At 36.3% G+C, this 23,953-nt stretch overlaps 1 protein-coding gene across 3 annotated transcripts in view; it reads left to right on the top strand.

Moving 5' to 3' along the window:
• Nnt (nicotinamide nucleotide transhydrogenase) overlaps positions 1–23,953 on the top strand; it is a 91,949-nt gene that overhangs the window by 26,361 nt on the left and 41,635 nt on the right. For all 3 annotated transcript variants that reach the window (XM_071612611.1, XM_027954389.2, XM_027954390.2), the window contains exons 8-15: positions 12,692–12,825; positions 13,205–13,396; positions 14,133–14,286; positions 16,889–17,050; positions 18,228–18,338; positions 19,563–19,708; positions 21,031–21,226; positions 23,618–23,851. In XM_071612611.1, the coding sequence (XP_071468712.1) occupies positions 12,692–12,825; positions 13,205–13,396; positions 14,133–14,286; positions 16,889–17,050; positions 18,228–18,338; positions 19,563–19,708; positions 21,031–21,226; positions 23,618–23,851 (1,329 nt within the window). The remainder of the gene's footprint in view (positions 1–12,691; positions 12,826–13,204; positions 13,397–14,132; positions 14,287–16,888; positions 17,051–18,227; positions 18,339–19,562; positions 19,709–21,030; positions 21,227–23,617; positions 23,852–23,953) is intronic.

Genomic DNA, 23,953 nt, shown 5'->3' with positions numbered 1-23,953 from the left:
ATGATGTGAAATTGATAAGCATTTATTTGTAAATAGTGGCTTGATCTGGGAAGATATTATGGCAAAGAAATTCTCCACCATTTCTTTTCTTTTCTCTTTCCTTGCTCTTTCTTCCTGTTATTGAATAATAAATACTATGCTGACTCTACTTTTGCCTTTCTGAAAGAAAGCAGTTCAGATAATGAGAGCTTGAAGGATTCATGGTTGCTTGTGTTTGTTCCTGCTAAGGGAGCCTCATTTTCTCTAGGGGACTGTGGAGAATTAGAAATTTCTTTGTCACAGGGACAGGGGCAAAGAGAAATTCTCTCTTGTCAACATCCCTCACTAAAATAAGCTAGCTAATATCAACCTAAGGACAGGGAAATCAGTTGGCATGAGATCTATGAGTTTATGTGGGAAAAATATGCTCTCCAAATCTTTCTGTCCTCTATTTGCCCAAGTGATAGGGAAGCTGGTCCTCTCAGATGCCTCATGAAGCTGGCTAGGTGAAGCACACAGGAAAGAAGGTGAGTTAGGCTTAGCTTGTGGAAGCATCTCTGAGTGTAGGAATGAGGCCTGTGGTTTAGTAGTAGAGGTGAATGCTGATCAGGAAGCATTGACCTAGGATGGTGCTTGGCAAATCTGTCAGCCAGGACAGAAGTTTCCTACAAGTAGTGGCAGGGGAGTACTTCAGGATCATTCCTTTCCTCTTGTGGCAAATGCTCCTGGTTCAGCTCTTATGCTTTCCTCCCTGGCAGTGCCCAAGTTGAGAATGGGGAGACTACCATCCAACCACTGAGAGGTATTGGGGAGTGGGTGGAGTGACGTTGATTAGATGTAACAGTTGGCCAGCAGAGGGCACTAAAACATTTACTAATGGAGTAAAGGATGGAAGCTAGCTTTAGTTAACAGTCTTTAATAAAGAACTGGAGATAATTTGGACATAGTGTACAGATTTATTATTGATTATAACGGTAGCAGTTAGTGATAGAACTTAGGACTTCCTATATAAATACATACTGACTTTTAGTATCTACTTCCATACTAACTTATTTTTTATAAGTAATTATAATCAAGCGTGCTTTATTGAAGAGTCACATTATATGAGATGGTCTTGAAGACTAGTTGAAGAGTTTTGTTAATCTGTTTCCCCTCAGCATTTCCTGTTTTCTGAAGCCACGTTTTTTTTTTTTTAATTAAACTTGCACGAAGTCTTTGGTTAGTACACTGACCCAGAACTCACTCTCAAAAGGCTTTCTGGAAAAAAACAAAAAGTAAAGTCAATTGGAATATCATAAAGATAAAGGTGACTTTTCTAAAGATCTTTCATATCCTTGGGGGAATGAACACTGAAAACATGAGCATTTAAAAACATGATAGAAAAGATTATGTAAAGGTCCAAACATCCCTTGGAAAACTGTCCTTGGTGTTGTACCTTTATTGGTTTATGTCCTGAACCTTTACATGGGTCACCTGATGCGGGGGGTGGTCCAGCTCCTGAAAGATGAGAGCAGCAGTTGTTCTCAAGTTTTCCTTGAGTGGATTCAAAGAGGATTAAGTCAGCTGTCAGAAGTTTCTAACCTGAGACTGTGGTCTAGCATCCATGGAAGGCTGGACTTTAAATCTGGCATGGATGAGAATGTTAAAGAGGAATATCGGCACATAGCAGTTTTTAGATAGCAACTTTAAGAAGTCAGTAAATTTTCATTGCTCTTGAGTAATAAGTCAGTGGGTTTAAAAAGAAAATCACCTTGTACTTATGTGTAGATTGTACATGGAACTAAATAGTTCTGCAGCCAGCTAATTGTTATGCTGCCTGAAATCTCCTACCTTCATCTAGACCCCCTGCTGGGTTGGGTGATGGGTTCAAGGTCACCTCCTTATGCAGGTGACTTCAGTATAGGGCCTAACCACTGTCTCATTTTGTGGTGCTATGCACAGAAGAGAAAGTTCCCAGTCTTCCTGTCCAGCTCTTTGACCTTTAGGGCTACCATTAAAGTCAGTCAGCCCTTCCTTTCTGGAAATGTTCAGGCTTTTCTACTAAGACTTTAAGATGCAAGAAATTTTTTTGCATCCCTATGATTTTTGCAGCCATTGTAGAGAGACTTAGAATATTAGAGAGACTTTAGAGTATTTTATCAGGAAGGGACTGAGTCAGGTTGAAAATCTGTTAGGTAGGTTAGGGGAGGGAGTGTTGAGGTGAGGTAAAGAGGAATCATAATGATTTTTACATTGACTGTGTCCTGGGCAACTTTTACTTTAAGATCTTTGCATGTATGCCCCTTCTGTTTAGAATGCTATCCCTGCCATTCCATTGGCTTTTGAAGTCCCACTCCACTCAATTATTACTTCCTCCAATGGTGTTTACTGTGCCCCACTCAGTAGTAAGATGTTCTTTTTTTCTACACTTACGTTATATTACATGTGCTCATATTATAGCAGTGCTCAATGCGTCCTATGATCTGTGTCCCTGTGAGTGCAGTAGAATGTTCCATTTGTCCTTGTTGTAGCCAGCACTTGGCATAGCACTGTGCACACCATAGCAGTTCAGCAAATGTTGCTGAGCTTGTAATTCTGAGTACCTTCCTTAGGTCTTGGCTGGTACAATCTCTTTCATTTTTCCTGGTGCTATCTAAGGAAAGATAGCATACCCTGTTGGCTCACTTTTGGGTAGGAACATTGCAGAGGCTAATTTGAGACTGGAAAGTTCGCTTTCTTAAATTATTCAAAACTAGGACACATGCCCAGTCTGCAATTTGAGAAGGCTAGCTAGGTCTCTCAGGAGTTCAAAGTAGGAAGTAGTGGAAGAACTGGTTAGGAATTAGAAAATGTCTTGTCAGGAAGGAAGACATCCAGTGCTTAATTATAAATTATAATTCCTTAGGCCATATATACTTGGGCCTCTATATAGAGTCTGGATTAGGGAAGCAGAATTTTTTGTTTTTATCAATACCAGATAGGGTCTGTAAAGTACACCTCTCAAAGGACACTTGTGGGGATTTTCCATGACTGGAGAACTGGGAGAGAGTTGGTTTGCTTTGATATGCAATGGCCTTACAGAAATGAGATTGAAACTAAGAGATGTTGCAGTCTCCTGGCAAGTCACAACTTGGTCTTCTGGTGTCATCTGTTTCTTTGAATCTTGTCTTTTACATGCAGTACAATTATAGTGTAAGAATGGGTTTTCACAGTAATTTGCAAAATTGTACTTTTAGGCAGAAGAATAATCGATACAAAAATAATTGATACTCTCCATTTATGTAGTTCTACAAATATTTTTCCAAAAGTCAGCATTTTTTTTTTTTTTTAGGTTGTTCTTTTTCTCTGGTCTGTGTTGTGATTTTCAGACAAAACTATAGACTACATATCAGGGATTTCTGACTTCTTTGGAATTATATTACTTTTAAAAAACTGATTATCTGATTTTTTTCACCATCTTCCCTTAAATCTATTTTGTGACTTTATGGAATTTTGTAATATTACCTCCACAAAATTTTCATTTGTTTTGAGAATTTTTGAAGGACAGGGAGAAATACTTCCATGTTGCAACATCTAGGGTTAGTAACCACAGCCTGTCTACACACCTCTTGGTAGCTTTCAACACAGGCAGGGCAACTTGTCATCAGGATAAGGGTGCCAGGAGTTTGGAGTTTTCCATTGCCACTTGTCTGTCTTGATTTCTTAGGGTGTGTTTGAACAAACTTAGTGAGTGACTGGGCCAAATTTAACGAATGTTCTGTTAGGAAAATTTATGGCACAGAGTATTGTTTTAGTTTGGTCTGTTATTTCTCCTGAAGTATGTTGCAATATCAAGAAGCCTTATGCTCTCCTCCCTGGCAGTGCCTGAGTTGAGAAGGATTGGGAGGTTGAGGCTGCCTCAATGGTGAAACAGCACTGATAGTTATTGCTAACTCACTGGAACTTCCCACCATGTATTATTATCCTGAATCTCTTTTCTTCCATTTTCACTGTACTTTCTTGTGCTTCAATATTATTTAGGTTGGTTTAGCTTTATCAACTGTCATAGATTAGCCCAAAAGTATGTAATAGTTCAGACATTATAGAAATTTACTTCTTGCTCATTAACATTAATAGGTAGGTTCATATATTGGTGGGCATCTCTCCTTCCCATCATCACCTGGAGAGTCAGGGTGTGGCAATGTTTCTGTCTTCATGATGAGGCTCTGAAGGTCACTCTGGGCACTGTCTAATTTGAGGAGTGTGTGTGGGACAGCTGCAAATGGCACACACCACTTCTGCACATACTTCTTTTGCTAAGACTTGATCATTTAGACAAAGCTAACTGTACAGAAAGCTAAGAAATATTGCCTGATTATGAGCCCAGGTATAAGCAAACATCATCTTACTTTTTTAAGGCTACCATTGCAAAATACCACAGGTGGACAGCTTAAACAACAGAAATTTATTTTCTTACCATCTTTGGTGTCTTCTGGGGCTTTTTTCCATGGTGAGTTGCTGTGTTCTCACCTGGTCTTTCCTGTGTGTGTGTGCATCCATGGTGTCTCTTTCTGTATCCGAGAGAGAGAGAATTTTTTAATATTTATTTTTTAGTTTTTGGTGGACACAACTTCTTTATTTTTTATTTGGTGCTGAGGATAGAACCCAGCGCCCCGCGCATGCCAGTTGAGCGCGCTACCGCTTGAGCCACATCCCCAGCCCATAATTTTCTCTTTTTTGAGGATACCAGTCAGGTTGGATTAGGGTGGACCTTACTTGCCTCAGTTTAACTTAATCACATTCTTAAAGGCCCTGTCTCCAAATACAGCCATATTCTGAGGTACTGGGGGGTTAGGCCTCAACATGTGAATCTTGGGGTGGGGGTTTGCAATTCAGCCCCAAACAAACTTTGATTTCTGTGCATAGTTAACAGTCTATTTTCTTTTCCCCACTTTGTTATTTTATCTGTTTATGTTTAATCCATTCTTGGAAAATCAGAGGAAAAAACATAGTTTTAGCCCCAAATCAAGTAGTTTTAAATTCTGATTTCATTACTTAACTGTTGATTTGTCTCTCTGAATATCAGAATCCTCATCTCTGAAATGAGGATAAAAATTTCTACTTGTAGAGGTGTTTTGAAGAATAAATGAAGGAAAAGCCCAGTATAGGGCACAAGGAAGGTTCAAGCAATACCTTCTTTGTTCATGGTGCCTTGTCTTGTCCATGGCACTCAGGGCTAAGATGCTTATTGACATCTTGAGGATGGTCTCTTTAGGATTATGGATCCACTCCTGAAGTTACATACCAGCTTGCATTAGGTGGCAGTTTGGCATGGGTTTCCTTGGGGAGAGACATGACTTAACTGCTTTTTATATGAATTTTCTGAAGATAATCTTTTTTTAAAAATATTTTTTTGTATTAGGGATTGAACACAGGGATGCTGTACCACTGAACTACATCCTCATCCTTTTTAAAATTTTATTTTCAGGTGGGGGTCACACTTAATTGCCCATGTTGGCCTTGAACTTGTGATCCTCCTGGATCTGCCTTCCAAATTGTTGGGATTACAATTTTGCTTCACTGTACCTGTCTTGAAGATAATAATTTTTTAAGGTACCTTTGTCAATTAACTTCATTGTGACCTAAGTTGAAAGATATGAGAAGAAAAAAAAAGTTATTTCTATTTTTTAAAAAACCTTTTAATTATTTTATATTAACAAAATAATAAAATCAGAATATGTACCACATATTCATTGCCTTAATTTTGAAGGGATGTTGATAGCTAATGTACATTCATACATTAAATGCATGGAAGGAAAATAAGAATCTTATAGTTTCTATGAGAATATCATAGTTCCTTATTCAAGATGCTTTTTAAGTTTGGCAGATTATTTTCCTGTTTGGGGAATTCTTATATCTTATGAAGTCATGGTGAAATCTTGATTTATTTGGTTTTTATATATATGGAATTTTGTAGTTGTGTGAGATTGGTTTTTAAGATAATGCTTGAAAAATGGTTATAAACATGTTTCTTAATCATGAGATAAAAGCTTGTTTATAGGTTTCTTCTTTAGATAGATATTTAGAGCTTTTCCCAATCCGTTAAAAGATGCTATTGATGGAGGCATATTTTGTGAGTACAGTATTACATTTAGAAACATCTCCAAGAATCTAATTTATAAAAGTCAACTATTTGCTAGCCAAACATTCTCTTTGCTTCCATATACAAATAATTGATTGTGCAGAAAAAGTTGTCCTCTAGTTCTAGGGGTAGAGCTTGCATGTATAGCACTTTGCTTAGGTATTTAGGCATGGGTAGGAATCTCCTCATGTTCATGAGCACATCTATCCATAGTCTCTTCACCGTGATGGAGGTGTCACATCTGTACTTGGCTCCACCATGGAGCTGGCTAAATCAGAGATTTGTTAAATATGGATCTGTGGATCAGATGTTCAGCAATTTCTTGCTATATCCATTTATTACATTACATAATTAATCATCTTTTTTTCTTACATGTACATATGTATGTATAAAAAACTTTTGTCTTCATGTGTGACAGTTTTTTTTTTTTTTAAGCTTAAGACCGAATATTTTAAATTTCATCCAAGATCTTGAAATTCCAAATGAACCTTTGGCTCATATCAGTTACAATGTCTTTGGCTGCCAGAAACAAAATTCCAACATAATCTGCCTCAAGGAAGCAGATATCTTTGTTCATGTTAATAGGAAAAAGTCCAGTTGTGCCTGTGGATCAGTGTTTTGTGGTCAGGAGGACTCGGGTTGTGCTCCTTTGTGTTTTTTCAGCTTTGTCCTACTCTTTGAGTTGACCTTGTCCTCAGGACTCCAGTTTGTTCCATACAATATCCAGGGAATGAGACAAGCCACTTCTTATGGCTTAAGGCCAGAAATCTATTTAGAAGCCCTTAGCAAACTTTCCCTTGTTCTTATTAGCCTTAATTGAGTTATGTACCCATTTCTGCTCCAATCCAAGTATACAGGGCTATGAGGTATTCAGCTTACACCTGGATCTCTGAGCCAGTCACCAGTAAGGTGATGTGGTTACCTTAGGCCAGCCAGGCTGCTGCTGAAGTGGTTTCTGAGGCCACCTTTCCTGAAGCTCATGGACGGTGTAGAGGAAATGGAATCAGAGTGGGGACAAAAGGAGTAAATGGGTGCGGGTAGGTACTAACATGCTCAGTGCGAAACAGTGTTGTTATAATGAAACTCTAAAATATGTAAACAGTGAAGCTCAGGTTGTTTTTCTTCACCTTCTCAATTTTATATTTGCTCAATATGTAGTAGTGCTACACTACATCAAGAACTATCCTTGTCTTTCTAGTACTTGTTCCTGAGAGATCTGTTTTGGTTTGGATGAATACATTCTGTAATTGTCTTGTTAATCTATTTTCTAATATGAAGTAGGTATATTGTGTTCGTGTTAAAGCAGAAAGTTTTTTTTGAGCCTCTGTCTAATTTGATGCTTCACAGGCCAGGAAGTGAAGAATTTCCCCATGATTACACGCCATTGAATAATTCCAGTAAATAATGCTAAATGCTCTTTGGAGTCATTATAAAATTTTGTGGTAAACCATTTCATCTTGCTGTCTTTTTGTTCTTAATATTTTTTAGTGGTTTCTTCTTAATATTTTTTTTCTTTTTGGTGTGATTGAAGTTGTCTGCCATGGCTTGATTCTTTTCCCAATAAGATAGAATCTGAGAATTTATTGATTTCAGATGATCATGTTAGACCTGATTTATTCAGGGAGGTATATTACAAATATTTTTTCCAGCAACTCTTTGGCCTTTGTCATTTAGTTTAAGGTACATCACTCTTTTTGAACTTAGTGTTATAGAGAAGTTAATGATATATTATTTTGCTACATAACAATAAGTTGTTAAAGCTGTTTTTAGAAATTAGTCATTTTTCTAGCAGTTCACAATTTTAAGCTTTTAAAATTATATCTTAATATAAATTTATTGATAAATATGATTATGAAAATATACTCTAAATTCAATAGCACTTAATAATGAATTTATTTGTGCATTTATCAAGAAACAGTATACCTGTGTGAAGCCTTTATAGGGAGTCTACAGTCAATTCATGGTGTACACTGAGGTTCCAAGAGGTCTTCTAGTACTCTTCAGTATTCCTGCTCACCACAAATAATGGCTGGCCAATTGGAAAAGTCTATAATTAAAAATTTCAGATGATTGCTTTACATACCCAGCTTTTCTAGTAATGTTGTATAACCTTCTAATGCAGCCTTTTTTCAGCTAGGGTCGTCTAAACACTAAATCCGTGACCGAAAAAAAAAAAAAAAAGACCTCAGTGTTATAAGTAAAAGTTTCCTTTAGTCTACAAATGGGAGTCACTAATTAATTACAAATTGAGTCAATGAATGAATGACTACTTGAATGATGACTGTGAGTGCTTGATGTCCTGCCATTGTCTTGGCAAAAAGTATGGAAATAACTCCCAAATGGGAAGGATCTGAGTAACTTTACCAGGAGAACTTCATGTCCATGAACCAGAAAGGAGCAAGCAATATTTCATAATGTTGGACATCATGTCACATCTTTTACCCAGTTTGTATTGTGCCAGGAAATATTTAAAAATTTTCTCTTTCTTAATTATTTTTATATCAAAGTGATTTTTAAAAGAGGGGTAATTTTAGGAAATGTAATAATCTTGGCCTTTTTGTATATTGTATCTTTTGCAGATAAATGATAAATTTAACAGCAATGAGCTTCAAAATGGGAAATCCCAATTGTGCCTTCATAAAAGAAAATATCTTTCATCTGTGTTCTTTGATTAACTCTTCTGCAGTTATGTCTTAAAATACCCAAGATGCTCATTTAATCTTTTGTCCTTATTTCTAGGACCTCATCAGATTGTATATTGGGAAGATTTTGCAGAAAACATTGGTTGTATTTTCCCCCTATGTTATACATTGTCAACAATCTGTACACACTTCCTGTTCTCCATCTTTAGTTGTGTCTCTGTCTTCCTTTATAAATATCTATATTTTGGTGGTGCTAGGGATTAAACTCATTGCCTAGTACGTGCTAGGCAAGTGCTCTACCACTGAACTACATCCTCAGCCTCTTTTAAAAGTGTTTTGGTGTGCTCTTTGAAAGACTATCCTAACTACACATTTAGGATGTTGCTGCAGTTGGGAGGACAGGTAACTTTGCATGAAGCCTTTTCAGTTAGTAAGTAAAGAGGTTTGGTCTGATGCTTTTTCAAAGTTATTCTAATTCTCCCTAGTACTGAATCTTAAACCACCTTCTCTAATTAAAGGAGAACATGGTTGTGATTTTGTGGAAATAATTTTTTATTAAAACAATATGTGGCTTTTGTTAGAGAGGCAATGAAGTACAAAATAGAAAATAGAAAATAACGAAATAGCTAGAAAATAGGAAATAATATAAGTGATCCCTCTACTTAGTGAGAAATACTGTTAACATTTTACCATTTCCTTTCTGTATTTTTTTTCAGTGTGTTTTTATAATGTTAAGATCAAGGTGTACTATGTCTTTTTCCGTCATTTAGAATTGAAAGCTTTCCATTTACTGCAATATGATATATCATTAAGAATCCTTGTAAATATATTTTGATGGTTTTGCAGAATTTTCTTATTGGGATGCGCCATATTTTATTTAATTGCTCCCCCAAAGTTGGGCTTTTAATTTATTTCCAGTTTTTGTCAATTAAAAAAAGTTCTTATAACATTTATTTCTGTATAACTTCTATGTCTGCATTTTCACTTACTTTCCCAAGGATTAATCAGATATTAGAAGTAGCATCACTGGATATCAATGTTTTTGGCCAGTTGATATACACTTAATGAACTGATTTTTTGAAAGACTGTGTAGTTCATAATTTCATCAGTAAGTTTTTTAGTTAATTGTTTGATCTCAACATTAAATATCATGACTTTTTGACTTTGCTAGTTTTAGAGGCCAAAAAAACAGTTTCTTTCTTTTTCCCCATATTTCTTTGACTGTAGTAGAACTTTTTTTCCATTAAAAAATTGACCATTTATGTTTATTGTTCATTTATCTATTAGAATCTTAGCATTTTGTTTTCATTTAAATTTCTGTGAACTTTTTAGTAGACTAATTTTTGTCATTTGTGATTTTTGAGGATTATAATATGTACATTTTTCAAATTTAAATATATTGATGCTTTTCTTTGTAATTTCCCTCATTGCTTCAAATTTAGAAAGTAGTTTCTGTATTCACAAACTAGAGAGATATTTAACCAGTTCTCTTCCTCCACTTTTCTTTCTTTTGTTGGGTTGGTTCTCTTACAGTTAATTCTGATCTACCTAGTAAAAGGATATTATGTTTGGGTAGAGTCTTTTTTTTCTTCCAAATACCTAACTAATCATATTATTTCTTTTGTTCTTTACATTATATGATGCCACATTTATCAGACATTGACTTTTATCATATTAGGCTATTAGAGTAAGATAGTATTTTGAAATTGTCTCCTCAGTTTTTCTCTTGACCTATTCTTTTGAGGATTTGCTCATTGGGAACTTTTATTTACTACCCTGCTTCTCTTTTGGCTCTCTTTTTCCTCCATTTGTTATTAATTTTTATTTCTGCACTTCTTCCAGAATTAAAAAAAATTGCTTCATATCTGAGTGCTTACGGGCAGCTGCACTGTTAGATTTATCATTGTATTCCCTGTAGCCCTTATTAAGATTTCTTAATTTTAAAATTAGAACATTTGAGAGATAACAAAAAGTGCAGAGAAGAAAATAACTTGGTCTCCCCATTCAAATATACCATAATATTGTTAAATGTTATTTGACAGAATTTACCACAATCTATATAGTATATATGTGTGTGTGTGTGTGTACATATATATGAGAAACACTGAAATATACACATTTATAAGTGTATACTACTTTGTTATGTGCTTTTTACTTATAATAATTTTATATCTTTAAATATTCCTCTCTGAATGAAGTAGATTTTTAAATTATTCTGGTGATCTCTACCAGTCTGTACACTAAATAATCACTAAGCATGAAAGAGTATGCTGTTGTTTTAAAAATGATCGAGTTTTGGAGAAATAATATGGATAGAACACCTGTTATCTCTAAGATGCACATATGTATATGTATTTTTTAAGACTATATCAGCAACTGCACAGTCATTTTATTCAGGTTGAGTGAGTAAAATGTGAGAAGACAAATAGATTGTGCATTTTATGTATTTTTGAAGGATGCTAAATGGTTTGGCCACGTGAGGTCTTGCAGAGTGGTAGCATTGCAGTCTAGGGACTGATCCTTGGCTATTGATGTCTCAGAAAGAAGAAGGAATCCAGAATTTCTAGGGCAAGAGAAATTAGATGCCAAGAATTTGTACATTGGTAGCTGCAAAGTCTGTTCAGTCAAGTCAAAGGGGTAGACCTGAATTTAATGGGTCATTTTAGGTACAATGACTGGAGGGCACAAGTAAGGTGGAAGGAAAATCTCTAACAAACAGGAGGTTGGGCAGTAGAGAAGTGGCTCTGGGTGAGAGGGTCAGAGTCGTGATGACAGCAATATCTGGAGAGTACAGGTGAGCACTTTAGATTGACCTCATTGTGAGGATGCAACTGCCATCTTTCAATGGGGAGCTGAGGGACATGACCTTTATTATGGGAGGTGTGTGTGGTTTGCATCCTCAAATTCTCATGGTCGAGTACGATTTAGGTAAATATTTTTAAGGATGCTTTGCTAGACTATGTGGGGAGGGAAGGGGGAATACTTTCAGGGAATTTTGAGAAGTTATGAAACTACCAGGACTTTAAGGTATTGTCTTTTGGGAAAAATGTCTCTTGATGCTTACTGTATCCATGAATACTTAGAAGAGAGAACCAGAGATTATCCAACAAATCATGTGGCAGCCAGCTGATTATGGTTGAGGCTAAAGGTCCAATGGGTAGTAATGAGAGGGCATAATAGAAGAGCACTTCAGCTGAGGAAGGAAGGATTTCAGTAAGGAGAGCCTCAGGATTTGAACTTGATCTTGACAATATGAAGTTTGTAGCAAACAGGAGTTACCACATAAACCCTCATATCTTCACAGTCTTTTATCACATGTGCTACAAAGGAGTGTTATTTTTCTTTTTGAATCATATGTATACCAGTCAAGTGGATTGAAAATTAGATGATTGTAACACAAATTTTATTTTTAATTGATTTCTGTTTATAAAGTTGACATGGCACTTTCTGTTCTCTCCTAGAAGTTATCCTTGTTAAATTAAGGTAGGTTAATACAATGTGTTGGGTAATCTGGTGATATTTGTTAAGATATATGGAAATAGTCTATTTTGTAATTTGTAAAGCAGTACCAACTATACTCTTGACATTTATGAATTGTTTAACTTGAGTGAACAACATGATTTCTGTAATGGCTTATTATTATTCATTAAAAAAAAAAACCAAGTTGTTTCTCTCTGGGTATATGAGCTAGTTGGGAAAAGCAGGGCTGAGATTCTCATGCTGAGCAGGTGGCAAACCTCACTCACCAGCTGAATGGCTCCATCCTGCACACTGGCTTTACAGCCTACATTAATATTTTTTCCTGTAGAGAAAGATCTATCTCAACTGTGTTACCTATGGTCTTTAGTGATATCTTGGAAAGAGTTAAAATTGCAGATGTTAAATTCCTGAGTGCCCAGAGACTCCTTAACAATTAGAATATAAAGCTTTTCAGAGTGATAATTTGTATTGTTTTCTTTAATTTTATTAGGTAAAAAAGCTCCTGTTTTATTTAGTAAAGAAATGATTGAGTCAATGAAGGAAGGTTCAGTTGTTGTGGATCTAGCTGCAGAAGCTGGCGGAAACTTTGAAACCACTAAGCCAGGAGAACTTTATATTCATAAGGTATAGCAAAAAAGCATTTTCTGCCTGTGAATGAATGCTACTATTATTATTAATTTGTGAGGTGTTTTTTTTTTTGCAGTACTGGGAATAGAATTCATGGCAGGTGTTCTGTCACTGAGCTACATCCCAGCTTCCTCTGAGGGGGATATTTATTCCTTTAAATATTTGAAAAAATTGAGACCTGAAACTTTTTAAAATTAAAAACAGGTGCAGTTAAAGATCTTTTTGAAATTCATACTTATGTTTGAGAGAAAGTATGTATATATATGCAAAAGATATATAATTTTAAAACTTAGTATTGAATATGAGTGGGAATTGTCCTGGAAAGAATGTGAGCATAAGGTACTATACCTCTTTGACTGTATGCGTTTTCATTTAGGGAGTCACTCATATAGGCTACACAGACCTTCCCAGCCGGATGGCCACCCAGGCCAGTACTCTGTACTCCAACAATATTACCAAGCTCCTGAAGGCCATCAGCCCTGACAAAGATAATTTTTATTTTGAAGTGAAAGATGATTTTGACTTTGGTACAATGGGTCATGTCATTAGAGGAACTGTAGTGATGAAGGTAAGTAGAGATGTCTTCCTTCCTGTGGGTTTTTTTTTTTTTTTTTAAATTTTGCAGTACTAGCAATTGCACCCAGGGGGCTCTACCACTGAGCTGCATCCCAGCCCTTATTATTATTTTATTTTGAGTCAGAGTCTTTTCAAGATGCCAGGCTTGAATGCCAATTGAATGCGGTAATTCTCTTGCCTTAGCTTCCCTAGTTGCTGGGATTATAGATATGCACTACTGCTCCTGGCCCTTCCTGTGTTTTTAATGTAAATTCATTTTAGAATTTTTGTTCAGGCAAGAATCATTTTCAAATATTAATGTACTCTAGTGAAATACTGACATACCAGGTTTATGCCAATAAAATTATTTAAAAGTGGAGAAAGATTTAAAAAAAAATATTTAAAAGTCTCAAATATATACAACTCACTGAAAATGTTCTTTGCATTTGAAAACCAGAAACAAATGGAAATTGAATAAAATAAAGCAGTGTTCTCTCCACAGGCCTGCTTTTTTGGGTTTGATCTGTATTTTCTATATACGTTCTACACACATACAAATTATAGATCTATGTATGTGTAATACAAACATTAAATATTTGTGTACACGTTATAAATTTTATGAATTTATAATATACTTATGTAAAATTATATGTAGAATAGCTTTTCTTAAAAACAGCTATTTCTGTAAGTGGTTTTTGAAATATTGGTTTGACCTTTTAAAAATAATACTATTTTCTGATCTCTGTTAGGATGGTGAAGTGATTTTCCCTGCTCCCACACCGAAAAATATTCCTCAAGGTGCCCCAGTAAAACAGAAGACAGTGGCTGAGCTAGAAGCTGAAAAGGCAGCTACTGTTACACCGTTCAGGAGGACCATGGCCACAGCTTCTGCCTACACAGCAGGTGAGGATCCTGGCTGTGTAGCAAAGAGACCTGATTGTGTTCATTTTATATGTAATGTTGTAATTGTCAAATTAGGTAAATGCAATTGTGTTGTTGTTCTGTGGATTCCATTCATAACTGGGCCTGATAGACTTGACTTTTTATCAACATGTTACTTGTCTCACTTCTTTTTCTTCTTTTTTAAATATTTAGTTTTTAGTTGTAGGTGGACACAGTCCTTTATTTTTATGTGGTGCTGAGGATCGAACCCAGTGCCTCACACACGCTAGGCTAGCGCTCTACCTCTGAGCCACAACCCCACCCCACTTGTCTCACTTCTTTGGGATTGATTAACCACTCCAGAGACACAAACTGAATGCTGAATACTTAAGAGAAGCCATGTGAAATGACATCCAGGCTGTGAGCATGATTCCTTTTATAGAAAACATTTTAAATATAGTCATTGATATTTCTATCCACACTGACTATATTGGTCGTGATAGATATCAGATTGTGTTGGTGTTAAGTTATGTGTAAGTGTAGTTAAGGACTTTGCAAACATCAGTTGTGAGTAGTTGGGTAAGTATCTGAGTAGTTGGGTAAGACTGGGGAACCAAATATTTGCCTTAAAGAATAAACACGGCAATTGTATAGCCTTTGGATATTTGACTAACATTCTAAATTACTCACCTAGTAAAAATTTATGGTTATGCATTGTTACATACTGGGTATTTGACTTAAAATTGGTTTCTCTTTCATAGAACAAATTAAAAATATTTAGATCTACTTAGAGCCAAAATAAAAACAAAGGAAAACTTTAAAGAACGAAGAACAAGCACCAGGCACACAGAATTCTTGTAGCCTCAGCATTATCTGAATTCCCATGTGAGTCCAGATGTTCTAAAGCTAAGTGTGTAACTCCTTGAATAAAGAGCTCAATTCAGCAAAATGAGTGGAAAGCTTCTGGTGATGAACATTGCGAGTAGATAGGGCAAGTGTCCCTACTTGCACTCACTTGTTTAAAAAAAAAAGAAAAAAAGAAACTAGATTGTTGTATCATACATGGAGTTTTTTCTGAGTAGGATTATAAATTTCTATTTATCTCTGAAATTCCTAAGAAAATGATGGGAAAGTGCATGCAGTTTTATTTTTCTAGGTTTCAGTTATATTTATTGAGTCAAGGTATATTGCTTTTTGCTAGATTATTGAAGAATTGATCTTTGTATGTCTCTTTGATGACGCAAACAAACGACTATGGATTATGATAATTCAATATTTTCTGACTAATGTGGTTAGAATAAGAATTATCATTTAGTGAGTGCTAGACATTGTGCTGAATATTTCATATGCCTTAGGCTAATTTTATTCTTTATAAGAATTCAGTAAGGTAGGCATAATATTATATTCTTTTGCAGATGAAGACAGGGTTACTAATTTTATGGATAAAGACACCAAAGCACAGACAACTTAGGCAGTTTGCTTTAGATCACACAGTTGGAGAGCAGCAGAATGAGGATTTGAACCTGGCAGTCTGACTTAGGAAAACTTATGATTAACTACAACCCTAAACAGCGCTCTGATTTTTAACTAGAAGGCCAAATATTTTATCTGACTTTCCCTCCAGATGGTTAACAGGCCATGTGCTAGAACCTTGGAAATATTGTATGTGGGTAGAAAAACATAAACCTTCACTCTTACTGAATGACTTAAAGTAAAATTAATGTCAATTTGTAGATGTCCCAGTTATACCGTTTAGAAAATAATAGTTCCTACCAAAGAAGTGAGAGGTTCCTCCCCGGTAATGCACTGTAGTTCTATTTTCACTGACCATTAGGTAACCCTTTCTCTTGCTGCAAAGCAGCTATCCACATGTTTGCTATTAAGGAAGGCGCTAATTAAAGATGTATGTTCAGAGCTGACTGTTTGTATTCTGCACATTCTTAATTTAATTTGTATTTTTTTTTCTTTTCTTTGTAAAATCCTGTTTGCTGACTTGGTGTTGAGGCTAGAGCTGACTGCCCTGGCCAGCAGTCCAGTCCAGATTCGGGAGCAATTGCAAAACTTCTGTCCCGGGTGGGTGGAAGCCATATGTTTTGGGGAGGTGCTGGAGTGAATGAAATCCTTCCTACTCTTTTAAAACCTCTCTTCCTCAGCCAATTCTGAGAGTGACATAAAATTGGCCTCATAAAAGTCCTGTCTTATAAAGGTTATGTCTTGCCCAAGTAGAAAATGCTTTGTAGCTCCTCTGTAGGCCTATAATTCTGGAATAAAAATGTTTGTATAAATACATGTGGCATTGTCAAGAAAGTTGAAACAGGGAAGAGGACAAAGCTTTGCAAAGGAAAATGTGCAAATTATTATTAAGGTGACTCATAAATATTAGTGGATCTTTACAAATTATTTGAGAGATGGAGTGGTCAGAAAGTTGCGTTTTGTCCTTAATATCTTCCTCCTTCCCCTACTTCTCAAATGCCAAATGTCTAATTTGCTCTTTATTGGCAAGGGAGTAGAATGTGAGACACAGACTCTTCATATGTTTGACTGTGTGTGGAGGTATGTGTTCTTTTTTAATCTTACTGAGATAATGGGAAGTCATCTCACATTCTTTACTTTCTTTCTCTAGGTCTCACTGGGATGCTGGGTTTGGGCATTGTGGCTCCCAATCTAGCCTTTTCTCAGATGGTGACCACTTTTGGCTTGGCCGGTATCGTGGGGTACCACACCGTCTGGGGAGTGACTCCTGCTCTCCACTCACCACTGATGTCTGTGACTAATGCAATCTCAGGTTTGTTCTTCATGTGTTTGCTTCATCTTAGGTTTTCAAAGGCTTCTTAGCTTTAGGAGTACTTCCCATGAGGTTTATAAAGTCTGTGTTTTCAAATTGTTTCCCTTGGTATAAGAGGTGGTTATTAAGGTGACTCACAGCTTCCTCAAAGGTGGGGGGGGTTGTGAAGTAAAAGGTCATGCAGCATTAGCCCTTTGGGCTGCTTCTGTTTCAAGCAATGCAGGTCTACTGGTATTTCTTTCAGTTATGATTTCCTTTAAGGAAAGGTTTCACTGATGAAATGTGAAAACTCCTGTTTCACAGAATCAGTTGCCACATCCTATGGGTGCTCTTCTTAAGTCAAACTGACATTCAGCCTATCGAGATTCCAATAAGTGATATCAATACATGGTATCAGTTCACAGTAAAGCACAGGAGATAGGAACTGGCTTGCTGAGACGGCATCAGGCATTTCTTTATTCTGATCCAAGCTGCCATCCATGTGGCTGCCTAGGAACTGTTCTTTGGCCCCCAGTGATGGCTCTAACATGAGGAAATGATACACACATGGGACAGGCAACAGGTCCCTTGATCATTTCTTTTTTCTTCTCTGGTGGTGCTAGGGATCAAACCCAGGGCTTCACGTATGTCAGGCAAGCACCCTATCACTGAGCTATGTTCCCAGCCATCCATGGTCATTTCTTATAACATTGTTAGGATTTCTGCAGAGATGTCAAGTTTCAAGAGGTACTATACTCGGGAAAGCCCAAAGCTGCGGCATCCCCATCAAGTATTTATAGTTCACAATTAGTCCTTTCCAGTCTGTTTATAAGGTATCTATCTACCTGTAGACACTTTTCCCTATAAGCAATGTTGTCTAGTGGCATTGTTGATTTATATCAATCAGGGTCAGAGCAAAAAAGTTAAAGGAAGGTCAGATTCTAATGCAAAAGGAGGAAAGGTTTTGCTAACATTTTGCCCACGATAGTACTTTAAGTGAGAAAGGTGTGGAGGTGTGTTATCAATAGTCCTCATTAGGAAAATTGTTTATGTCTGAATGGAGGCACAAAGAGGCTGCTTTGTGTTTGGTAGTGAGAACTTTCCCCTTGTGAATCTGTGTATGACAGGTCTGTCCTTCAGCTGTGACATTTCATTTGGAGTTACCTCTATAGTCACCATATTAATGTTTTCTTTCTAGGTTTGACAGCAGTTGGTGGATTGGCGCTGATGGGGGGACATTTATATCCTTCCACAACTTCTCAGGGTCTTGCTGCTCTTGCTACATTCATCTCCTCAGTCAACATTGCAGGTATGATGATCATGAAAGAACCTAGAGTGCTATTTTTTTTTTCCTTTTGGTACCAGGGATTGAACCCAGTGGTGCTTAACCACTGAGCAACATCCCCAGCCCTTTTTTACTTTGAGACAGTGCCTTACCAGGTTGCTGAACCTGGCCTTGAACTTGTGACCCTCCCTTTTCAGCCTCCTTATTTTGGTATTGCAACCATATACTACTATGCTCAGATTAGAGTACTATTTTTAATGAAGATACAGGCTGCAAATTCAAATCAGAATAAAATGGACATTCTGACTTTAAGAAACTAACTGTACCATGAAGGAATATTTCACTCAGACCATAAATGCTCTTTGTGAAGGAAACTTGATAATTTTGTCCATTTGTAATTGTTAGAAACTCTGTTGATAAAAGAGCAACTTACCCCATGCCCCCAAACAAACAAAATGATGTCTTGCTACAAGTTAACTAGAAAGTTATCAAGTGCATAGTTTTGGATTACAATGATTTAGTGCTATCACCTAACATCTACAAAGGCGTATAATTTCATATAACATTTTAGTCATCTGCCTTACTGCAGACAATGTTTGTTCCTAAAAACTGAAAGCTTAACACCCTATTCATGTATGAGTCTCTTTTGGTGCTATTTTGTAGCTAAAATTCTTTAATGTGTCCAAGAAACATGGTGCCTGTCCATATGCTGTTTTTTCTTTATCACTTAGTACAGTTTAACAAATGAAATAACCTAATATTAAGAAAAAAAATAGGGGCTGGGGTTGTGGCTCAGCAGTTAGATGCTCACCTAGCATGGGCAGGGCGCTGGGTTTAATTCTCAGCATCACATAAAAATAAAATAAAGGTATTGTGTCCAACTACAACTAAAACACAATATTTTTAAAAAGAAAAAAAAGTACTGACCATTGATCTTTTGCATTTCCAAGCTTTTTGAAGGGCTGTTTGCTTTTAGTCATGCAGAAATAATTGTTTTTGCATTTTGATAGCAAGTTTCCTTCCTAAATATATGTGAAAATATGTAGGTTTTTTTTTTTTTCCCCACTAATTTCTGGCTTGAATAGTAGAATGATTTTTATTTTTGACATTCTAAAAATGTTACTTAAGTTATATTTATACCTAGGTGATAAAATATGTTTAAACAGAAAAATTATAACACTTTGGAAAAAAATCACTCTGCTCAATGGGACATCTCTTTTTGTTTTGTCTTCCCTTTGCTTTGATAAGGTGGCTTTCTGGTGACTCAGAGAATGCTGGACATGTTCAAGCGTCCCACGGATCCCCCAGAATATAATTACCTGTATCTGCTCCCTGCTGGCACCTTCGTGGGTGGATATTTAGCTGCCCTTTATAGTGGCTATAACATTGAACAAGTAAGAGGATTTTTGAATGGTTTTATTTTTACCACTGTGTTTTCTTCCTTATTAGATTTAACATTATTATTACACAATTCAAACTCTCAAGAAAATACTACTCTGCCAAGCAAATACAGTAATTACCATTCCCTAAGTATAAGGACCCTGGATTCTACAGATAGATTTGCCTGCTAATGGGGGTTTACCTGTCCCTAAATTTTTACATGAAAAAAAAGTTGAGAAGGTATTAGTACCTTCTTTATGTACATGGCTGGGTTGTTGTAAGGTTTCAAAGAAATAATCAGTGATTTAATTTGACAAATTTTTGTTATTAAGAACTTAGTCATTTTCCTGCTCTCTTTCTCCTTTTTGGGCACTTTACCACCAAGCTATATTCCCCAACCCTTTTTATTTTTCATTTTGAGACAGGGTCTTGCTAGGTTGCTTAGGGCCTTGCTGAACTTTTCCTATTTTCTTTCTACTTCTACAAATCCAGTAAGTCATGTTGTTACCAGGAAATGTCAGGCCAATTCATTTTTAAAAAGAAAATTTAAAAATTAATGTTGAATAGTAAAAGAGAAATAATCAAGTTGAACTTTGAAAGTTCCCAGTCAAAATATAATATAATAGAGCCTCAACTTTGATCTGAACTATTTTCCATTTCTTTTCAATGACTGTCACTGATTGCAACCTCTGTAACAGAAGAATCATGTCTCTCCTGGTTTCTTCTGTGTTTCTAACATGGAGTATTTGTTGAATTAACAGAATATTTTTTTAGGAAGAGTTGAATCAATGAGTCAGGGACATGAAAGTCTGAATTCCAGATTTGCCCTTTTCATTTGACCTTGAAGAAATCATGTAATCTTTTTAGTCTTAGATTTTCTCTTTTGTAATTGAAGATAGTGATTCTTTCTTCATGTTGGTCTCATGAAACTAAGTCAAGTGAAGTCTATGCACATTTCCTGGCTCTTATGACATCAGGGCTTAGCTCCTTTGTAACATTTGGTCAGGTTTAGTATCACATCCAACAATAACTCCATTAAATTTAGGTATTTTTATATATATTTATGTATAACATGTGTATAACCTAGAAGAAACCAATTTACATAATGGTATAATTGCAAATACAACACAAAGTATTTAACATGCTAATATTCCCAACGGGTAGGAAAACATACTGAAATATGAAAAGAGCTCAGATTTGTCCCTTTGTTATCCAAACTTAAATTGTCCTTAGAGAATCATGTTTCCATCAGAGAGGAAATCTAATAGATGGAAGGTTTTAATAATCTCTCTCTCTCTCTCTCTCTCTTTCCCTCTTTCCCCTTTCCTTTGAAAAGATCATGTACCTAGGCTCGGGCTTGTGCTGTGTTGGTGCCCTGGCTGGCCTTTCCACCCAGGGAACAGCTCGTCTTGGCAATGCATTGGGTATGATTGGGGTTGCTGGAGGCCTGGCAGCCACACTTGGAGGCTTAAAACCGGACCCAGAATTGTTAGCTCAGATGTCTGGAGCAATGGCTTTGGGCGGTACCATTGGTAAGTACTTTTAGGCTTCTGCCTTCATGGGAACCTATGTCCTTCAAATACTTGAGGGCATTCCGCTCAGGGATTTTAGTGTGCTGTTCTACATTGCTTAGCGATGGGAATACATTTTGAGGAATGCATCCTTTCATTGTGGTGCAAATATCTTAGAGTGCACTTACACAAATCTAGGTGGCTAATGTTTCTAGGCTACAAATCTGTATGTTACTGTACTGAATATGTATGCAGTTGTAATATAATGGTATGTATTTGTGTATCTAAACACAGAAAAGTTACAGTACAAATACTGAGCAATTGGAGTTTTTCATCTTTATTATAACCAATAGGACCAGTGTCATGTCTCTTTATCAAAGTATCTTTATATGGTGCATGCATGGCTGTACTTTGTTAGAGTAAGTCCTTTTATTAGCAGCCTGGTTTCTGAACACATATTTCTGTTTGAGGCCCATACTGATGAAGGAATTAAATTAAATTACTTTAATGGAAATTGCATCAGTAAATATTATCATATTTATTAAAGTTGGTATAATTTTCGTTGAAATTCCTGTATTTTAAAACATTGAGTAACTATGATGACTGAGTCAAAAGAGATGGTAAGAATTTGACTGTACTCAGTTTTTATTTTCCTTTACTATGCCTAGTTGGCTGATGGTAGAATAGGGTGCTGAAATACTTACGTTTGGACTATATATAGGCACATCTTTTGATCTGGTCATAAATAACAGTTGAAAATTCTGCTTCTTAGACCTGTTAAAAACTTGAAAATTACATAGGTGGGCAAAGAAACCATTGTTAATCATGTTTAGTATATTAGGACTGTTGTTAAATTTTCAGGAATTTTGCAAGTTTTTAAATATAGCCACCATTAAAACCTAAATTACATAAATTTAAAATAAAATATATTAGAAGCAAAGGTAATAATACTAAAAACACATACTTTTGTAACTAACCAGATTTTATTTTGGGATTATTTATGTCTATTACGGGGTTTAATAGAAATAGTATGAGGTAGTGGGCTATTATACATTTCTTCTCAGTCCCACATTCAGTACTATCACATCGGCAGGTAGAAATGTTCCTTGGTAGAAGTATTTGTACTATTGAAATAAACATATGCTGCACATCTGGGCTTGATTTGTTATTTTGTTTATTGTTCAGACATAAGAAAGTGAAGGAAAAATATTAATAATAACAGTTTAAGCTTAAAATATGTTGTGACTATAGCCCTTGCACTATAAGTAACACAAAAAGTTGAACAGTCTTCCAATGTTTGAAAACTCTTATCAGATTCAGCAAAGAAGTCCCTTGCAGAGTTGGCAAATGAGTGAAGTTCTCACATACATATATATGCCACAAACATATGGTGTTTTACTTTCATCCTACTTGTTAATGTAAGCAAAAATATTAGCCAGTGTTTAGGTAGGAAGTCTGCCTGTTCATCAGTTGCAAATACTAGGTTGGCTCCAGGTATAAGAATTTAGCAATAATCAACAAAAGCATCCTAGGACAGTCATTTATCTATATGGAAGTTGGAATGAAGAGTATTGAGTATTTAATTATCATTTGAATTAACGTATACCTTTATATCATTAAAAACTCAAGTATTTATTTGCACATGTACACCCCCGACCCCTGTGAATTGGTTGTTAAATATTTACCAGAGTGATGTTCGCTTTAAGCTTTTTGTTGTCCTTCCTTAGGGAAACTTTAAGTTCTTTCTTGATAACCTCTAAAAAATACTTGAAGGAAGAAAAACCTGTGTTTATGGCAGGAAATCCTTTAGACATGTCTTAGCAAATATTTTGAGTCTCACTCATTCTATTTACCTATCTTGAGCTATGAAATTCCTTCAGAGTCTCCTCATTTGGGCATTTTCTGCCCAGAATCTTGCAGTTCTTTACTTTTGGATTTGGCTCCCACCTACCTACCTGAAAACCTGTCCCTGTCACTACCCCCCAGGAATATTCCCTGTTCCCATATTCTAGCTGTTTCTTACTGCATGGGAGCAAGCACTGCCTATAAAGAAGAGGCCTGGAATAGTCATTTAGTGGGGAGAATTTTAGGGGGCCTAATTGGAGGTTAGAGTGATCTCAAGAAACTTTTGTTGAGGAAGAGGAGTTAGTGGGAGGAAGAAGTAGGCATTAGTGCTATGTTTGTGTTATTTGAAGTTGGGCCTTGGTTAGATGTTTGGAAAAACCTGGTTTTGAAAGAGTATACGTGTAAAACAATGCCTGTACAGTCCCTGCAGAGGATATCAGCCCGTACTAGGATTAGGTAATATTTATTGGTGACAGTGGTGGGAACATTTACATGTGATCTTTGGTGTGGTCACGTCTCAAAGGTCTGTCCAGTTGTAATTTCTCTTTGATCATCCTTTCCCAACAGGATTGACAATTGCCAAACGCATCCAGATTTCCGATTTACCTCAGTTAGTTGCTGCTTTCCACAGTTTAGTGGGCTTGGCGGCCGTGTTGACTTGCATAGCTGAGTACGTTGTGGAATATCCACATTTTGCTATGGACGCAGCAGCAAATCTCACCAAGATCGTGGCCTACCTTGGCACTTACATTGGCGGTGTCACCTTCAGCGGGTCACTTGTGGCCTATGGGAAATTACAGGGTAAGCAATTTAGTGTGATGTGGAAGTAAATATCTATTGTTCAGGGTACGAGAGTCCATTTAGCTTCCGAAATCACCTTCCCCAAAGAAACTGTTGAGGGAA

Source organism: Marmota flaviventris, chromosome 5 (assembly GCF_047511675.1).
Source record: "Marmota flaviventris isolate mMarFla1 chromosome 5, mMarFla1.hap1, whole genome shotgun sequence".
In the NCBI taxonomy this organism is placed as follows: domain Eukaryota; kingdom Metazoa; phylum Chordata; class Mammalia; order Rodentia; family Sciuridae; genus Marmota; species Marmota flaviventris.
Note: the sequence above shows the minus strand (reverse complement) of the source record. Positions and strands in the feature narration are given on the sequence as shown.